The sequence below is a fragment of the Debaryomyces hansenii genome (assembly GCF_000006445.2).
Source record: "Debaryomyces hansenii CBS767 chromosome A complete sequence".
NCBI lineage: Eukaryota > Fungi > Ascomycota > Pichiomycetes > Serinales > Debaryomycetaceae > Debaryomyces > Debaryomyces hansenii.
The window spans coordinates 1,541,823-1,558,325 of NC_006046.2; the positions used below are offsets into that span (position 1 = coordinate 1,541,823).

General features: G+C 35.3%; 10 protein-coding genes across 10 annotated transcripts; 3 read left to right on the top strand and 7 right to left on the bottom strand. All coding sequences in view use genetic code 12, as the record gives it.

Annotated features, from left to right (window-relative positions):
* Nucleotides 1–40: 40 nt before the first annotated feature.
* Nucleotides 41–598, bottom strand: DEHA2D18744g (DEHA2D18744p; the record flags this gene model as incomplete). The annotated part of the gene is made up of 1 exon (XM_459300.1): nucleotides 41–598. One exon carries the CDS (start codon nucleotides 596–598, stop codon nucleotides 41–43), a length of 558 nt encoding a protein of 185 aa, XP_459300.1.
* Nucleotides 599–809: 211 nt separating this feature from the next.
* On the bottom strand, nucleotides 810–3,164 carry DEHA2D18766g (DEHA2D18766p; the record flags this gene model as incomplete). Its single annotated transcript, XM_002770313.1, has 1 exon — nucleotides 810–3,164. One exon carries the CDS (start codon nucleotides 3,162–3,164, stop codon nucleotides 810–812), a length of 2,355 nt encoding a protein of 784 aa, XP_002770359.1.
* A 240-nt stretch (nucleotides 3,165–3,404) lies between these two features.
* Nucleotides 3,405–4,076, bottom strand: DEHA2D18788g (DEHA2D18788p; the record flags this gene model as incomplete). Its single annotated transcript, XM_459302.1, has 1 exon — nucleotides 3,405–4,076. One exon carries the CDS (start codon nucleotides 4,074–4,076, stop codon nucleotides 3,405–3,407), a length of 672 nt encoding a protein of 223 aa, XP_459302.1.
* A 288-nt stretch (nucleotides 4,077–4,364) lies between these two features.
* On the top strand, nucleotides 4,365–5,756 carry DEHA2D18810g (DEHA2D18810p; the record flags this gene model as incomplete). Its single annotated transcript, XM_459303.1, has 1 exon — nucleotides 4,365–5,756. The coding sequence occupies one exon, from the start codon at nucleotides 4,365–4,367 to the stop codon at nucleotides 5,754–5,756; it is 1,392 nt and encodes a 463-aa protein (XP_459303.1).
* Nucleotides 5,757–5,838: 82 nt separating this feature from the next.
* DEHA2D18832g (DEHA2D18832p) lies at nucleotides 5,839–6,720 on the bottom strand (the record flags this gene model as incomplete). The annotated part of the gene is made up of 1 exon (XM_459304.1): nucleotides 5,839–6,720. One exon carries the CDS (start codon nucleotides 6,718–6,720, stop codon nucleotides 5,839–5,841), a length of 882 nt encoding a protein of 293 aa, XP_459304.1.
* Nucleotides 6,721–6,993: 273 nt separating this feature from the next.
* On the top strand, nucleotides 6,994–8,070 carry DEHA2D18854g (DEHA2D18854p; the record flags this gene model as incomplete). The annotated part of the gene is made up of 1 exon (XM_459305.1): nucleotides 6,994–8,070. The coding sequence occupies one exon, from the start codon at nucleotides 6,994–6,996 to the stop codon at nucleotides 8,068–8,070; it is 1,077 nt and encodes a 358-aa protein (XP_459305.1).
* Nucleotides 8,071–8,676: 606 nt separating this feature from the next.
* On the top strand, nucleotides 8,677–10,413 carry DEHA2D18876g (DEHA2D18876p; the record flags this gene model as incomplete). The annotated part of the gene is made up of 1 exon (XM_002770314.1): nucleotides 8,677–10,413. One exon carries the CDS (start codon nucleotides 8,677–8,679, stop codon nucleotides 10,411–10,413), a length of 1,737 nt encoding a protein of 578 aa, XP_002770360.1.
* Nucleotides 10,414–10,666: 253 nt separating this feature from the next.
* On the bottom strand, nucleotides 10,667–11,335 carry DEHA2D18898g (DEHA2D18898p; the record flags this gene model as incomplete). The annotated part of the gene is made up of 1 exon (XM_459307.1): nucleotides 10,667–11,335. One exon carries the CDS (start codon nucleotides 11,333–11,335, stop codon nucleotides 10,667–10,669), a length of 669 nt encoding a protein of 222 aa, XP_459307.1.
* Nucleotides 11,336–11,683: 348 nt separating this feature from the next.
* On the bottom strand, nucleotides 11,684–13,270 carry DEHA2D18920g (DEHA2D18920p; the record flags this gene model as incomplete). The annotated part of the gene is made up of 1 exon (XM_459308.2): nucleotides 11,684–13,270. The coding sequence occupies one exon, from the start codon at nucleotides 13,268–13,270 to the stop codon at nucleotides 11,684–11,686; it is 1,587 nt and encodes a 528-aa protein (XP_459308.2).
* Nucleotides 13,271–13,974: 704 nt separating this feature from the next.
* DEHA2D18942g (DEHA2D18942p) lies at nucleotides 13,975–15,648 on the bottom strand (the record flags this gene model as incomplete). The annotated part of the gene is made up of 1 exon (XM_002770315.1): nucleotides 13,975–15,648. The coding sequence occupies one exon, from the start codon at nucleotides 15,646–15,648 to the stop codon at nucleotides 13,975–13,977; it is 1,674 nt and encodes a 557-aa protein (XP_002770361.1).
* Nucleotides 15,649–16,503: the final 855 nt, after the last annotated feature.

Genomic DNA, 16,503 nt, shown 5'->3' on the forward strand with positions numbered 1-16,503 from the left:
ATTATATTCTTGGAAAACCTATTCGGTTTCATTACACCTTTCAAACTTTTGGTTTGGTTCTTAAGAAATGAGAGGGGCATTCATATCCGCCAGGGTTTTTCTTTAAGTATTCTTGGTGATACTCTTCAGCATCGTACCAAATTTTTATAGGTTCTATTATTGTAACTATCTTGTGATTTGGATACCATTCTGTCTGCATTTTTTCTTTAACATCCCATGCAATTTTTTGGGCCTTTTCATCGTGGGTCATAATGGCTGATCTGTACTGAGTACCTACATCCGGACCTTGAGCATTAACTGTTGTTGGATCATGCATTCTAAAGAAAGTATCTAATAGCTTTTCAAGTGTGACCTGAGATGGCTCATATGAAATTTGAATACTTTCAACAAAGTCAGTTGAGCCAGAACAAACCTTTTCGTAATTAACATTACCAACAGTTGGAACGCCATTGGCGTAACCCACTTTAATATCAATTATGCCTTGGTTACCAAAATACCTTCTAAATACTTTTTCTACCCCCCAGAAACATCCGGCTGCCAAGGTAATTAAGGAAGATGTTGGTGTGGTTTTTAATGCAGATGACACTGAAGTAGTCATTTTCGTTATTTTTCACAATTATTGATTGTTTGTCTTTAGATATGAAATATACTTAGATTGAAAATATACTCCAATGCTATAATTTCGATATTTATCGTAGAAAAACTATGTAATTATAGAAATCTAAATGCTTACATTACTTAGTAATGATGGGTTCCCAAATTTAAACGGCACTCTATTTTTTGTTCAATATCACGTGATATGAGATGGCTTATTTGTTTCTTCTAAAGCTGAAGAATCCTTTTTTCTTCTCTTTTTCAGTTGTATTTGTATTTTCCAACGAATCATTGTTTCCGCTACCGTTGCTATTAGCGTTACCGTTGCCCTTTTGACTTGAAATGGTCTTCATGCTAGCCGAAGATGATTTTCTCTCTATTCCTGGTAATGTACTTATCAATTTTGATTCTCTTCTTTTTAAGCCACCAACCCAGCTTTTTTTCTCTGATTTAGGTGTAGGAGTTTCTTTCTCGTTCTCAGAGAGACTTTTATTCGGAGCAGGCAAATTAATGCCTGTAGGGCGAGTTTCGCTAGATTCCTTTAATGTGGAATCTTTGAAAGGATTCATAAATTGTCTCTTGGAGAATGATCCAGCATCAGATGACGTACCCAGTGGAATATAGTCCTTAGTTTCGAACGTTTCAGACGAGGATCTAGTAGATGATCTCTCGTTATCATTGTCTGCTTCTTCTACTACTGGATTATTAAACTTTGCCGATGACACAGAAGATGTTTTCCTTACAGAGGTGGTAGAAATACTTGAGTTATCATAGACTGAAGTATTACGGAAATTTTGTGCTAAGGAATAATCTCCACCGTCGTACATGTCATTAACATTGAAGCCAAAATCAATAGCATCTTCTGAATCATCAGTTGTATCACACTTTTGATAAAATAGAATGTACGCACTTGCTAACCCCGGCCCATTACCAAAAAAACGCATCACATATGCATCATCTACTAATTCAACGGTTTCATCGTCGAATAATAACCACAATTTTGCCTTAATCTTACACAACGAAATGTAATGACCATGCATTGGGCCACCACCTATGTGAACAACCAAAGCATATAGATCATAAAGGGAAAAGTCATCCTCTGACTTATCCTCATTTTTCTTAGAAGTTGTCGTCGTATTGAATAGTCTTAATGTAGAAGGATATGATATTGAATCGAACAACTTAACCATCTTATCAACATTTTCATCATATTTGAATCTCTTGAAATTAATCACCAAAATCTCAGGGAGATCTTTTAATTTAATAGTCTTGGTTGCTTCTTGTAACGAAGAGCACGTATTGCAATAAAATTTATTTTGATGTGTTAATGTTTCCAGTCTTGAAAAATTATTTAATGAATAGGTTAACGAATATGAACTTTCACCTGGTGGAACATCTACTGATAAATCCAAAAATGTTTCTTCTTTAGATGTCACTGTTTCACAGGATAAACATTTAGTTTCATTCGTAATTAGCCCTTGAAATAATTTATTACACCAGTTATTTTGAAGCCCATTTTCTTTATCTAAGCATTCAATTATCTCATTAATTAAATAATTAAAGAATTCGTGAGCATCATGGTGCATGTTATTTTGTCTGAACAAGTAGTTCTTATCTTTTAATTTGTTAATGAAGTATGTTGGAGAAACAACCCCTGTTTGCGATTTATTTTCTATCATACACTCGAAGATATCTTTCAAAGAATACAATAGAGCCGAATCATCTGATTGTTGAGTTGGGAGTTGTAACGAATGATCTAAATTGATTATTGGTCCATTGATTAATGCCGATCGTTTTCTTTGGTCTATTGACGGGTTAGGATTAATAGGGTAAATCTGGCTACTTAAATACGATTCTGGTTGAGGAATACCGACTATTACTACACATGATTGTGGTGTGATTGATGTTTCATCCTTTTGAGTTCCATTTTGAGTGCTGTTATTTCCATTTGCGTTGGTTTGATCATTATTTAACAACATTGAAGATGATTGCGAATAGCTATTTTTATTCGCCGGATTCGCTGGGTTAGATGAAGATCTCGTTATTAATAACGGAAGGTTTTGAAAATCTATGTTTTTCTTGATTAATATGCGTTGTTGAGTTGAAAGCGTTTCACAGTTTTTGGCCTCAACTATCATGGAATTTTTATTGATGTCAGATTCGTTAGAACCATTCATATTTTTCGAATTATTGTTGCTATTAGAACTATTCGAATTAAACTTAATGCCAAATATGGATCCTTTCCTTGAAGACTTGGGTCTTTCGGTAGTTTCGCTAGCGGCCAGTAGTTGGGGGCTCTTTCCTTGTTCTTTTGCTCTCTTAGCCACCATCTGCTCATATTTAGTCGTGAACCCATGCGGTTTTACGCCGGTAACTGAAAGTTTCCTATCATGCACTGTAATTTTGTGTTGAGCCAATTGTGTACGGAAGTTCTCCGTATAAAACAAGCACTGTAATATAGAATTGCAATAACACGTATTACCGAAATTTTCCATGCCAAATATTTTATTGGACCCATCGCCATAAGGCAACGGCTTCGTATTGGTAGTGCTGGAGCTGTCGCCATTCATTATTTCTATGAACAGCCTCTATATCTATATTTATTCTATAATTTACCATCCGGCGATTTTATCTAGTAAATCTAATAACTTTTATTCTACAGTTGGGTTCGTCACGTGATTGCCTTTCATTTTTTCTCCATTTTTATGGAGAAATGAATTTACTCCTAAATCGATCTACAAAGATAATGATACTTTATCATCTGTATTACTAACATTTCGCTTATATATATATATATATAGTATTAATACCTAGTTCTTTTTGAGGAAAGGTGATTCCCTAGGTACGGTAAACCCCTTTTGAACTTCTGGCAACTTATCTAAGGCATCAAACCATTTACTTGTCAATGGCCATTGTTTGATATCAATGTCAATTCCAGTCAAAAACTTGGCCCACGAATAGACGGCGATGTCAGAAATACAATAGTGATCGCCCACAAGGTATAAGCCATTACTCTGGTTACGTCTCAAGTATTCCTCAACAACTGAATACAATCTCTGTGTTTCAGCTGTATATCTTTTAACACCATATTCAATTTTCTCAGGCGCGAACTTAACAAAATGGTTCGCCTGGCCTTGCATTGGGCCAAGACCTGCCATTTGGAAGTACAACGTTTCCAATTGCAAGTAGTAATTCTTGGTACCAACCTCGTATGAGAATTTGTGACTTTTGTCGTATGTATCAACAAGGTATTGCATAATTGCTGCGGTTTCACTGATAGTGATTCCAGTGCTCGAATCAACTAACGTTGGAATCCTACCATTAGGATTCAACTTTAGAAACCAATCTTCCTTTTGCTCGTTCTTACTGATATCAATATACTGGGAATCATATTTAAGGCCCAACAATTCTAATAAGACAGATACCTTGTATCCGTTAGGAGTACTACAAGAATAAAGTTTTAATCCGTTTGCTACCGACATAATTAATTAATTGAACCTCTTGACTGATAAGTTGGGGCATTACGCTGTTAAATACGCACATACCTTACTAATCAAAATGGCAAGCTTGTATTGAAAGCAAAATTAGTAATCATAAGGCAAGCTTGTTATCTACCGGACCTAATTACATTTGATAAATGTTATGTAAGCAGAACAATAATAATGGTCCTCAATAGGAAAAGCCCAAGTAGCATTGTAGTATATTCGTTCATTCAGTATGGGTGAAACAAATGTTTGGCTAACAAAATTCAAAACGAGGGTTAATTAGCCATGACTAATAATAACTCGTCATTTCCGGATACACCACAATTGAAAAAATCTAGGAATAGGTGTCTAAGTTGCAAAAAATTGAAGATTAAATGTGACGAAGCTAAGCCTAAATGTGAATATTGTGAACACACTAAGCGAGAATGTATTTATCCAGATCCTAGTACTATTAAGAGAGGAAGGAAAGCGAAGACAATAAAGACGGTTGAACGAAAGGAACGTATAGAGCAAATAAATTCGTCTGCAGTTGAACTTTGGAATAGGCAGATGTGTCTCAATTCAGTTGCACGTCAATTGGATATATCACAGTTTGAATTCCGGTTACTTCATTATTTTCAGGAACACTACATAAGAATTGAAAATACAGATCCCCTTAACAAGGTTTGGAAGTTTCAGGTTCCGAAATTGTGGCAGGAATCCGATATCGTTAGACAGAGTATATTTTCGCTTAGTGCGATGCATTTATGGGCATTATGTGATTTGACTTCATTAATCCAAGATGATATTATGGACTATAAATCCAAAAAGATCACATTTTTGAAGAATATCAATTGCAACGAATTATTTTTACACCCCAATACTTTGAAGGCCTATTTATATGACAAGACAGGCGAATATTTCACTAATTGCTTACAAAGAACTAATTGCATGATGGATGCAATTATAAATCAAAATTATATCATCTCTACTGTATTCCAAGCTGCAGAAGTTGTTATCTCTGGTATATTGCTATTTTCTTTTTTGGCGTTGCAGCCTCATGGACTTATTCCTTTGCTTTCTTGCGACTCGGCTATTCCAGATATATTGTCTATGTGCAAAGGAATGAAAACATCTATGTCCTATGCGTTTCCATTGCTATATGATTCACCTTATCGTGGACTATTTCACTTGAATGAAACTATGGATCCCCCTACTATAACTGAAAAAGATCGGTATCCGTTAATCGAATATTTAAGAGACGAGCTTGAAAAAAATAGCCAAGTTAATAAATTTCCAGATGACGAATACAAAATTTTCAAGGGCGCAATTGATATGCTTGAAATTGACTTCTACAGAACGATTGAAACGAATAATCCACTACCTATTTATAGATGGATCTTCTTGATAGATATCAAGATGTATGATATCATAAAAGTTGATAGAAATAGTTTTGGATTAAAGTTAATGTATATTTATACTTGTTTATGTGTGATGTGTCAATTTAGACTCGACAAAAAAACAAATATTTGGCTTGAGTATATGGATTGGTACAAGGATTACAACTACAGGGTTTTTGGTAAATGGAATGATTCTTTCGACCAAGAAATGTATGAATTGGTTGTGGGAAAGAAATTTGAGATCCCAAGTAATTCATATCATCTCTTAGAAACTTTTGTCCCACTTATGTACTTATAGCTCGAAGTAAATATTTATTGAATGAGTAACATTCCAGCGAAATGAATAAAAAAATAAGTGCCAGGAAGCTATTTAATTATATTTATCCGTCAAGCGAGTAACCTAAATTAGCCCCTTCGAACTGCTTAGCTAAATTCTCCAACTTACCTTTCATTAATTGCAAATTTGGTTCCTTAGTTTCAAACCTTGGTAACCATTCTGCTACACCATGTTGTAAAACACCTTTGGCTCTTGTTTTGCCGTGATCAACATGTCCGTAAGAACCATGTAACGTTAATCTGATACTTTTCGATGAATAAGACGCTCTATGTAAAATATTACTATTGTAGAAGACAATATCACCAGGATTCAAACCAACTGCGATTTGGCCATCGATAAATTCTTTTCTATTATCGTTGGAAGTCTTTTCACGCTCCTCCGGTGTCCTAATTCTATTATGAGAACCAGGAATAACAATTAAGCATTTATCTTCCGTCAATGGCAAATTGAACTGAGTCCCTGCGTATGGATCTTGCAATAATTGTTCGGCCTCCTCTTTTTCACTAACCTCCGGTTTTATGTAATCTCTATGCCAATCTAAATCAAAGTCTGTTAGAGGGTTAATAAGCATGTTAAAAAGTTCCATACTTAACCCATTATTATCTGTCTGTAAGATATCGCCGGCAATATCTAATAATTTATCAGACGCATAGCATTCATGGAATGGTCTTGACATATCCCCTAAATCAGGGTTCAACAATCCTGATATTCCCCAGATATCAGGGCTAAAATTCTTGGGCCAAGGAGGAAACTGCTTCCCTCTTGTCCTGACTTCCGGCCATTTACCTTCTCTAGCATATTCAACAACATTTTCTGAAGCTTGCCTGTATCTTTTTACTTCTTCTGGTGTTAAAAAGCCTCTAACAATAGTGAAACCATCTTTAGCGATTTGATCGTGGTGAACGTGTGATGTTTGAATTGTCATTCCAGTATTTTAATTTTAAACTATAGAATTAAAGGTCTATGGTACATAGCAGTGGATGGAATGCTGACTATTTATATTAGTGAACTGATTGGTATGCTGGAGTATCCATGTATAGACTGTAACGTGTTTTCAAAATGATAAAAAAGTTATGTTCCAAATGCAACCTCGATATAATGTAACGTCGATGTTACATTTTTATATATATTCAGGGAGACTTCCAATTTTCCATTTACATCTATTATATCTAACAAAGCTTTCAAATACCAATATATAATGTCAATTACGCTAAATTGGGGAATCCTTGGTGCTGGTAACATATCCTCTCAATTTGTTCATGATTTGTGCTTGAATAATGAAAAAGGAAACAATGAAATAAAACACATAGTCAGGTCAATTGGATCTTCGTCAAAAGGAAAAGGCCAATATTTTATTGAGTCAAATTGTATTAAATCAAGCAATAACGAAGATGTTATACCAGCTATCCAATCGTATGACGAATTTTTTGCTAATGATCAAGTTGATGTTGTCTATATTGGTACCCCACACCCACTACATAAAGATCAAGTTATACAAGCATTAGAAAATAACAAACATGTTCTTTGTGAAAAGCCTTTCACCATAAATTCGGTAGATGCTAATGAAATAATCCAACTTGCAAAGAAAAAGAAGAGATTCTTAATGGAGGCTGTCTGGACAAGATTTTTCCCATCGATTACGCTTTTGAAGGAATACATTTTTGAAGACAAAGTTCTTGGCAAGATTAATAGGTTATTTGTTGACTTCGCATATGATGCTGATATAGAGAATTTACCAATTTCCTCAAGGCTCAGAGATATCAAATTAGGTGGTGGTTCATTATTAGACATAGGTATTTATTCTATAACTTACGCAAGAATATTGCTAGATGAGAATGTTGGAACTGATGCAGCAAATTTTGAAACGAAATCATTTCTTACATTAGATAATGTCGATAAAGTGGATTACACCTCATCTATTCTAATGAAGTATGTAGATGGGAAACAAGGGATATTGACATGTTCAAATTATACTGATGGAAAGGAACCATTCTTAAGACTTGAGGGCTCAATAGGAACCTTAGAAATGTGGGCAGAAAATCCAGCTTGTCCTAAGAAATTCAAGATTACATTTAAAGACAACACTGATCCTATAGAGTATGAGGACAATAGCGGATACAATGGTTTTATCTATGAAGCTGATGCGGTAGCTAAAGATATCGCTCAAAAAAAATTAGAAAATAATACAATGCCTTTAAGTGAAACTCTCCTAGTAATGGAAATCATGGATAAGGTCAGAGCAGAAAACGGCTTAATTTATCCTGAAGATAAGTAGCGATATAGCCCCAAGTGCGAAATCATCCGTCTGGAGCGCTTGTGGAGACCTCAAGTATACAGGTTTTGCTAAGAATAAGTTCGAGGAATCTGCACAGATGCACTACTGCGCTAAAAACTATGACATATGATGTTTTTTTATAACTAAATATTTTTTGGCCAAAAGAAAGTGGGAAATGTTTGGAACAATATTTAAACAGTTTAGAGCCTATTCGATTATCTCCTATTATTAATATTTATAGCGTAGGAAGCCGTTTTCTTAAAATTATTTATTGGAAAAATTTCTTACCTAAGTTATTATTCGATTTAATGATATGGCGTATGATATATTTCTTTTAAATTACATCATTCTTAGCATTCACTATTTCCAAAACAGTATGTTGTTATTATTGGACACCGAAGAATTAATCCGAAAGAACAATGCAGCCGCATGTTATACATGTGGCTAATGATAAAGGGCTCAAGATTTTTAAAAATTTTTCCGGACACCGGTCCTGCTACGATTATTTGGCATTCATTTCTTGCAATCTATAAAAGAATTATGGTCTCTCATTCAAAAATAATTTAAATTTATAACCTTTGTTTAGACTGATAAATTCAACTAATCATGTTTAAGCAGGAGAATGGAAAAAAACTAGAATCAACCAGACAACTGGTCGATAATGGTTCTAATTCAAGCAACAATACTGCTAACGGGTCCTTTACGGCGAAGGATAAAATTGACAGTAATGACCTTGAAAATCATGAAACTCCAGAAGATCCAGATCAAATTCCATCTACAAACGAAATTGTTGAAAATTTACCTACCTTACCTGAAAAATCTACTAAAGATTATTTATCTACATCGTTTTTCTGTTTATTGATTGCTTTCGGTGGTTTTGTCTTTGGCTATGATACGGGTACGATTTCTGGCTTTGTGAATATGACGGACTTTAAAAGGAGGTTTGGTACTCTTGATAATGGAGAATATATTTTAACCAATATTAGAACAGGTCTTATTGTTGCGATTTTTAATATTGGTTGTGCAGTTGGTGGTATTTTTCTCTCCAAAGTTGGTGACATATATGGGCGTCGTGTTGGCCTTATGTTTTCGATGCTTATTTATATTGTTGGTACTATTATTATTATTGCAGCTAGCGATAAATGGTATCAAGTGGTTATTGGAAGGGCTATTACTGGATTGGCTGTCGGCTGTGTTTCAGTTCTCTCCCCAATGTTCATTGGAGAATCTGCACCAAAGGTATTAAGAGGTACGTTGGTTTGTTGCTTCCAACTCTTCATTACTTTAGGTATTTTCTTAGGGTATTGCACCACCTACGGTACTAAGGTATATGATGATTCTCGTCAATGGAGAATTCCACTGGGCTTATGTTTTGCATGGGCAATCTTTTTAACTATTGGTATGATTTGTATGCCAGAGTCACCTCGTTATTTGATTGAAAAAAACAAAATTGAAGAAGCTAAAAAATCTATCGGTATTTCCAATAAGGTATCGGCGGAGCATCCAGCTGTCTACACTGAAATTCAATTAATCCAAGCAGGTATTGATAGAGAAAAGTTGGCAGGTTCAGCTTCTTGGACTCAATTAATTACTGGTAAACCAAGAATTTTCAGTCGTGTTATCACTGGTATTGTCTTGCAGTCGATTCAACAATTAACAGGTAACAATTATTTCTTTTACTATGGTACGACTATTTTTCAAGCTGTTGGATTAAATGATTCTTTTCAAACTTCTATTATTTTAGGTGTTGTTAATTTTTCTTCAACTTTTGTCGGTATTTACAGTATTGAAAAATTAGGTAGAAGAGTCTGTTTGTTGACTGGTTCTGTTGCCTGTAGTATCTGTTTCATCATTTATTCGGTATTGGGATCCGTCGCTTTGTATCCTGAGGGCTATGATGGTCCAACAGATAAGCCATCAGGTAATGCGTTGATTTTCATTACCTGCTTATTCATTTTCTCATTCGCCTCGACTTGGGCTGGTGGTGTCTATACCATCGTATCAGAAATTTACCCGTTGAGGATTAGATCAAAGGCAATGGCTGTAGCTACTGCGGCAAATTGGATCTGGGGTTTCTTGATTTCATTTTTCACACCTATGATCACTGCTGCAATTCATTTCTACTATGGTTTTGTTTTCACAGGTTGTTTAATTTTCTCATTCTTTTATGTTTACTTCTTTGTTTATGAAACTAAAGGGTTATCATTGGAAGAAGTTGATGAATTGTATTCTCTGAAAATACCAGCATGGAAATCTTCAGACTGGGTTCCACCATCTACAGATAATATGGCACATGATACCGGGTTCGCATCCGAAGCGAAACCTTCTGATGAACAAGTATAGACTTAAATACTTCAAATCTTTAATGGTCATAACAAGGAGTTGCGTTTAAGTTGTTTTCGAAGTACGTCAAATCTACAATTTAAAATTCAATGTAAATATATATCATATAATATAAAATCAATTATCAAAATAACAAAACAATTAGTAATTAAAATATGTGGCATTCCAAAAATATTCTCGTTACTCAAGTTAGGATTTTACCTTCGATCACACCCCAGTGAATTATATCTCAGTTTTATATATAACAAGTGGATTAAAAAATAGTAGGGTCCCTAATATCTAAATCGCCTTGAATGATGTTGTAACTCTTTCCAAAAGTCTTGGTATTATTCAAGGTTTGTACAATAACACGAGCGACATCAACTCTATCGATAGAAGAGTCTAAACCTTCGTTTGGGCCTATTATTCTAATTTTTCCGGTGCCTTCATTATTGGTCAATGAAGAGGGCTTCAATATTGTAAAATCCAAATCATTTTGAAATTCATTCATCAAAATCCTATCAGCAAAGTGCTTAGCAATGTAATAATTACGAAGAGGTGATTTTGCGAAATATTCTCTATCATCAGCATGAAGCGCGCTTATAAGTACTAACCTACGTACACTAGCAATACGTGCAGCTTCGAATGTCTTAACAGCACCATCTAAATCAACTTGTAATAGATTTTTACCACCAGATCCTGCAGTAAAAACTACGGCATCATGACCCTCAATTACCTTCGCAATGTCTTTTACAGAGGCATTATCGAGCGTCAAATGCACAGAGGTTATTTGACTGGATATGTTAGATATAGTTTTTTCTTGTTCTGTCGATCTAACAACAGCTGTGGGATTCAAGTTGGAACTTACAAGTTCTTTGAGAAGAAGCTTTCCTATTTGACCAGTTGCACCAAAGACAATAACGTTCTTTACTAAGGATGACATATTATACAATTAAACTTTCAAATTAATAAGTAATTGATACGAGATAACTCAAAATTTGTTGATTAGTAGGAAAAGTAAGAAATATTAGAAAAGATAAGAACTATTAGAAATCAAGGAGAACTATATCAGTGGCGCGTATGCAGGATTATTTTAATGTGGCTTTTCTTTGTCTCTAAATGCTACTCTTGAACGGATTGAGAAGATTCGTTGCAGTGATGGAGCAACTTTAAAGGTTATTAATTTCATTACGAAATACTTCTTATTGCAAAGCAAAAAATACGTACTATAAAAGGATATCTATGTGCTATATAAAACGATTGAATGCCCACTTGACATATAGCCTTTGTACTATTTAGCTATCTCAATTTTATCTATTGAATACGATTTTCTACTTTCATTCTCTTCAATTATATCTTCCTGTTCTTGTTGCGACCTAACAATTCTAATTTCAGGTCCTATAAATGTGATCAAGAGCACATATCCGAAAACACATCCCATGAATATGGCCATGACCTTACCATAATTGAAAACATCTTCTCCTTTTTCTGGTAACGGAAATCTCTCGCCGATAGTAGACTCTATGGTAGATGAAGCGGATGAAGCAAGATTACCTAGCTGATAGGCAATACCAACGATAAATGATCTGTATTCGTAGGCAGGGGTACTAAGTTCACTTAAATGGATCGGAATCACTCCGAAAGCACCTTGAACTCCGAATTGCAAGAAGAAAACGGCGGCATTTACACCTCCATTTGTAACGAACGCCCAAGGATAAATTAAGGCACCTCCTAAAATACAACAAACAATAATAGAAAGTCTTCTGCCAAGAAAGTTTGAAAAATGGCCCATTACAATACCTCCTAATATTGCCCCTAAATTAGCAACACAGTTTGTGACAGTAGATTTATCGTCACTGAATTCTAATTGTTTCTTTAAAAAGGTGGGGTATAAATCTTGGGAACCATGAGACATAAAATTGAATCCAGCCATGAGTAAAACCATGTAGACTAACATTAGCCAATAATATTTTAATACTTTAGCAGCTTTTTTCTCGAAAGATTGAGTTTTCTCACCTGAAGACTCTTGTATTGTTTCTTCTAACTTTTTCTTCTGGTACGCATCCGTTTGAGGCAACACAACTCTGGCCATTATAATCAAAACAGATACACCTGCGGCAAACCAAAACTGTGCTCTCCATGATTTTGAAGTTGTATCAGCAATTGCTCTAGTAAAAATAACCGCTAATAAATACCCCAAAGCATAACCTTGTTGCAATACCCCAGAAATAAATCCCTTTGCTTGTATTGGACAATCATCTAAAGCTGTGGCAGTTGCATTGCCGTATATTCCCCCCATAACAATACCAAATAATGCCCTAACTCCTAAAAACTGTTTAAAAGTTCCTATGAACCCAGTACCAACTTGTAACATACACATTAAAATCAAATTGGCAACAAATGGCCATTTTGAACCATATTTGTCACCAAGATATCCAAAAATGAAAGCCCCAACCGTTCTCAACATTAAAACTAAAGTAATCCCCCAGGTAATCAGACTCACATCAGTATTCAAATCTTGGGCTAATTTGTCCACGTTAAGAGAAACTGTAAAGAAATCAAAACTATCCCATGTCCATGCGGCTAACCCTGAAAGAATGAATAACCACTGTTTAGCAGGAATATCTTTGATAGCGGGAAACGGATTCAATAAATCCCTGTTGGCTAGCATGTATTCCTTAGTTGGTAACAATTCTGTGAATCTAGTTTTTATGTAATTATTGATAGATCCTGTAGAGAAACTTGGGGCTCTCAAAGGAGCCTGTTCAGGTTCAGTGCTTTTATGGTACTTCTGTTCCTGTTCGACATTATCTATGGATCGTTCCATATCTTCACTAGAAGGTCTAAACAAAGAATTAGAAGAAGAATTTCTAGACATTTAAACACAGTGCTTTCTATAATGAACAGTAAAAGAAGTTGGAAGAATTTAACGTGAAAATTTTCAAGTATTTTCTAACTACTGCAAAAATTTCCTGTCAGCTATGAGTCTCATCTGGTGAGTCGCATTAATTTTTCGAAGTGACACATTATTGACATCGGTAAAAGTGGGGCTCTCGAGGGGAAATGCGCAAAACCTTTTTTCCTTTTTGACACATTGAGGAAATTCAGTAAATAGTTAAAAAGTTAGCTGAGTGGGGTATTATACTATACTATATGACAGAAGCAAGAATTATTTTTTGACAGCCGGTAGCCGGAAGTTGAATATTTAGTGATCTTGAGCTATGAATGTCAGTTGATAGATATGAGAGCTCCATTTCTATCCAAAGCAGTTTGGGTTCTTTCTTTAAGGAGTTTGGGGAGTCAAAAATTTATTTCTGGAGATGAAACTTGCTGAGTTAACATTTTGCTAGCTTCGTTTCTATATATGACATTGTAGTATTATTAAGATGTTCTAAAGATACGAATATTTTGATCAAATAACTAAACGATCAGATCTATAACATTATTAGTAGTCAGCTACTACAATAATATATCTAACTTCAAATCATAATTTAAATGCAGATCTGTCTTTAAAGAATAAAGTAAAGTAGTCGCTGTTTATACCTGGAGGTTGCTTACCTTTTCTTCAATATTTAAAGTTACTTATTCGAAGTGCTCCGTCAGAAAATTCTCCTTTTCGGAGCTATCAATATCAATAATTTGTTTTTCACGTCCAACCTGCTTATCAACTTGCTCAATCTTTATTCTCTTAAAATCAGCTTCTGATTTCGATGCTAACCAACTATCATTTGCAAATAAATAATCGATGTCTTCCAAAGTCCTGTTAGCAGTTTCTGGACAGAATAAGTATACCAAAGCAAGTGAAATAAAATTACATGCCCCAAATATATATAGTGTCTTTTCTCCAATCTTACTGAACATGATGGGACATAAAAGCGTTAACCAACCATTCCCAATAGACCACCCAACGACACCAAATGCATTTCCTTGGGCTCTAACTTTTAATGGGAATATCTCAGTAGGATAAAGCCATGGAACAGCTAACCATGTTGCTCCAAAAATAGAGGTGTAAATAAACACAAAACTTGCGGCTGCAGCACCATAAGATGAATTTTTTGGATTCTTTTGTTGAAGCTTTGAAAAGCCTCCCGCCAAAAACATCGATATTCCTTGCCCGATGGCTCCCCAAAATAATGTGAATCTTCTACCAAATCTATCAACGGTAAAGAAATTGATCAATGTAGATAAACAGTAGAATATGTTGTTAACTCCACTTAACCAGGCCGATTTTCGAGTTCCAAATCCAGCTTGCTTGAATATCTCTGGTTGGTATACAGTAACACCAGCAATTCCAACCCATTCTTGGAAAATTTGCATCCATATAACTATTTGTACACGTCTTGCAATATGGAGTGTTTTAGCTTTAGCAGATTTCTTGCTATCTTTATCAGGGAAATAACCGAGAAACATGCGCCAATAGCTTGAAGATAAAGCAGACTCTTGTTCAAATCTCATGGCACCTACAATTTCCGCAAACTCTTGATTACCTCTTTCTACGCCTCTCATATTAAGAAGGATTCTTTTCGCGTGATCCTCTTCACCATTTTTAACAAGCCATCTTGGTGACTCAGGAAAGAACCAAACAATGCCAAGTAACACAAGCAAGGGAATGATTTGAAAAGCAATTGGAAATCTCCACTGGAATGCAGAAAACCCGCTGTCAATATAACTTAAGCCGTATTCCAACCAGTATGCAACGCAAACACCAAAAATGTTCAAAGTGAACTCTATTGCTATAAATGCACCTCGAGATGTATGCTCCGCAGTCTCAGAAGAATAAACAGGAACTACAGCATTAAGTATACCAGTACCGATACCATTAACAAATCTGGCACCACACATCCAGGACATTTGCTGTGCAGCACATTGCAATGCTGCCCCAAATATAGCAATTAATGCACCGAGTGCAATGGCTTTAATTCTACCATGACGGTCAGAGAATAAACCTCCAAAAACGCATCCAACGAGCGTACCGAAATAGTAAATCGCGACGATACCACCTTGTCGCGTTGAATTGGTAACAGTCACATCTCCATTTTCATTGAAATACCCGTACTTCATCTTTTCCACATAATCTGGGGATGTATTAACACCTGCCATCATACCTTGATCATAACCAAAAAAGAAGATAGCAAGTGCTGACAACGCAACCACGCAATGTGTCAACTTCTTTCCCTTAACCTTATTCTCGAGCAAGTATTTCTCTGGTATTGTAAATTTCATTACGAACCCGCTATAATTGAAAATACTGTTCATTTGTTTTTCAGAAAATTAGGTTACCTTATATGCTTTGATTTTGATTTTCTGTATTGCGGCGTTATCTGTAAATAAGGTTTAACTCGTATTGTGGAGTTATTATTTTTGTTCTGCTTCTAATTATTTGCCCCATCCCTACACCTCAACATCCCCACATCGTATACTGCATCACCAGCAGAGTAATATACATACATCCATTTTTATTATTGAATAATAGGCTAACCAATCAGCTTTAGTTTTGTTGAAACTGCAAGCCGTACTACAAGCTTTTAACTCGGGTGGCCCTTGTTCTAGCCGACAATTCATCCGGCCGAATTTGATGTATGGGGGAATTGGGGGAATTATAGAAGCATACTTGCGTGAACAAAATATTGCTCGGTTAGATTGAAGCCGGGAAACTCTCTCTTTAATTCCGACTTATGCATCGATATGGACTTTAAGTATATTGTTTAGTAAAGTTCTTTAAAGGTTGAATTAATCACCATAATAATTACGTTTCCGATTTGCTGCGAAAGTTATGCCATATTGCGGTTATTTAGAAGAACCGCTTTTCAAGGAAAATAATCAAGTCTGGCAAGAAGTGCATTGGTTTGTCTGAATACATTATATGATTTAGTTATATCTACTCTGCCTATGTTTATGGCTCATCATACGGCCATGGTTATCGGTAAATCTACGATATCTTTAATGAAGAATATGTTATAGAATTTGAATTGGTCAACTTTGTATCCTGATACCAGACGTTATCTGTTGTTATATGGAAAAATTGAAAGGAGAAGGGACTTATGTGAATATACCCATCAAATAGGCGCCAAAAAAAAAACCGATAATTATTTCGGTTGAATAAGGATTAGA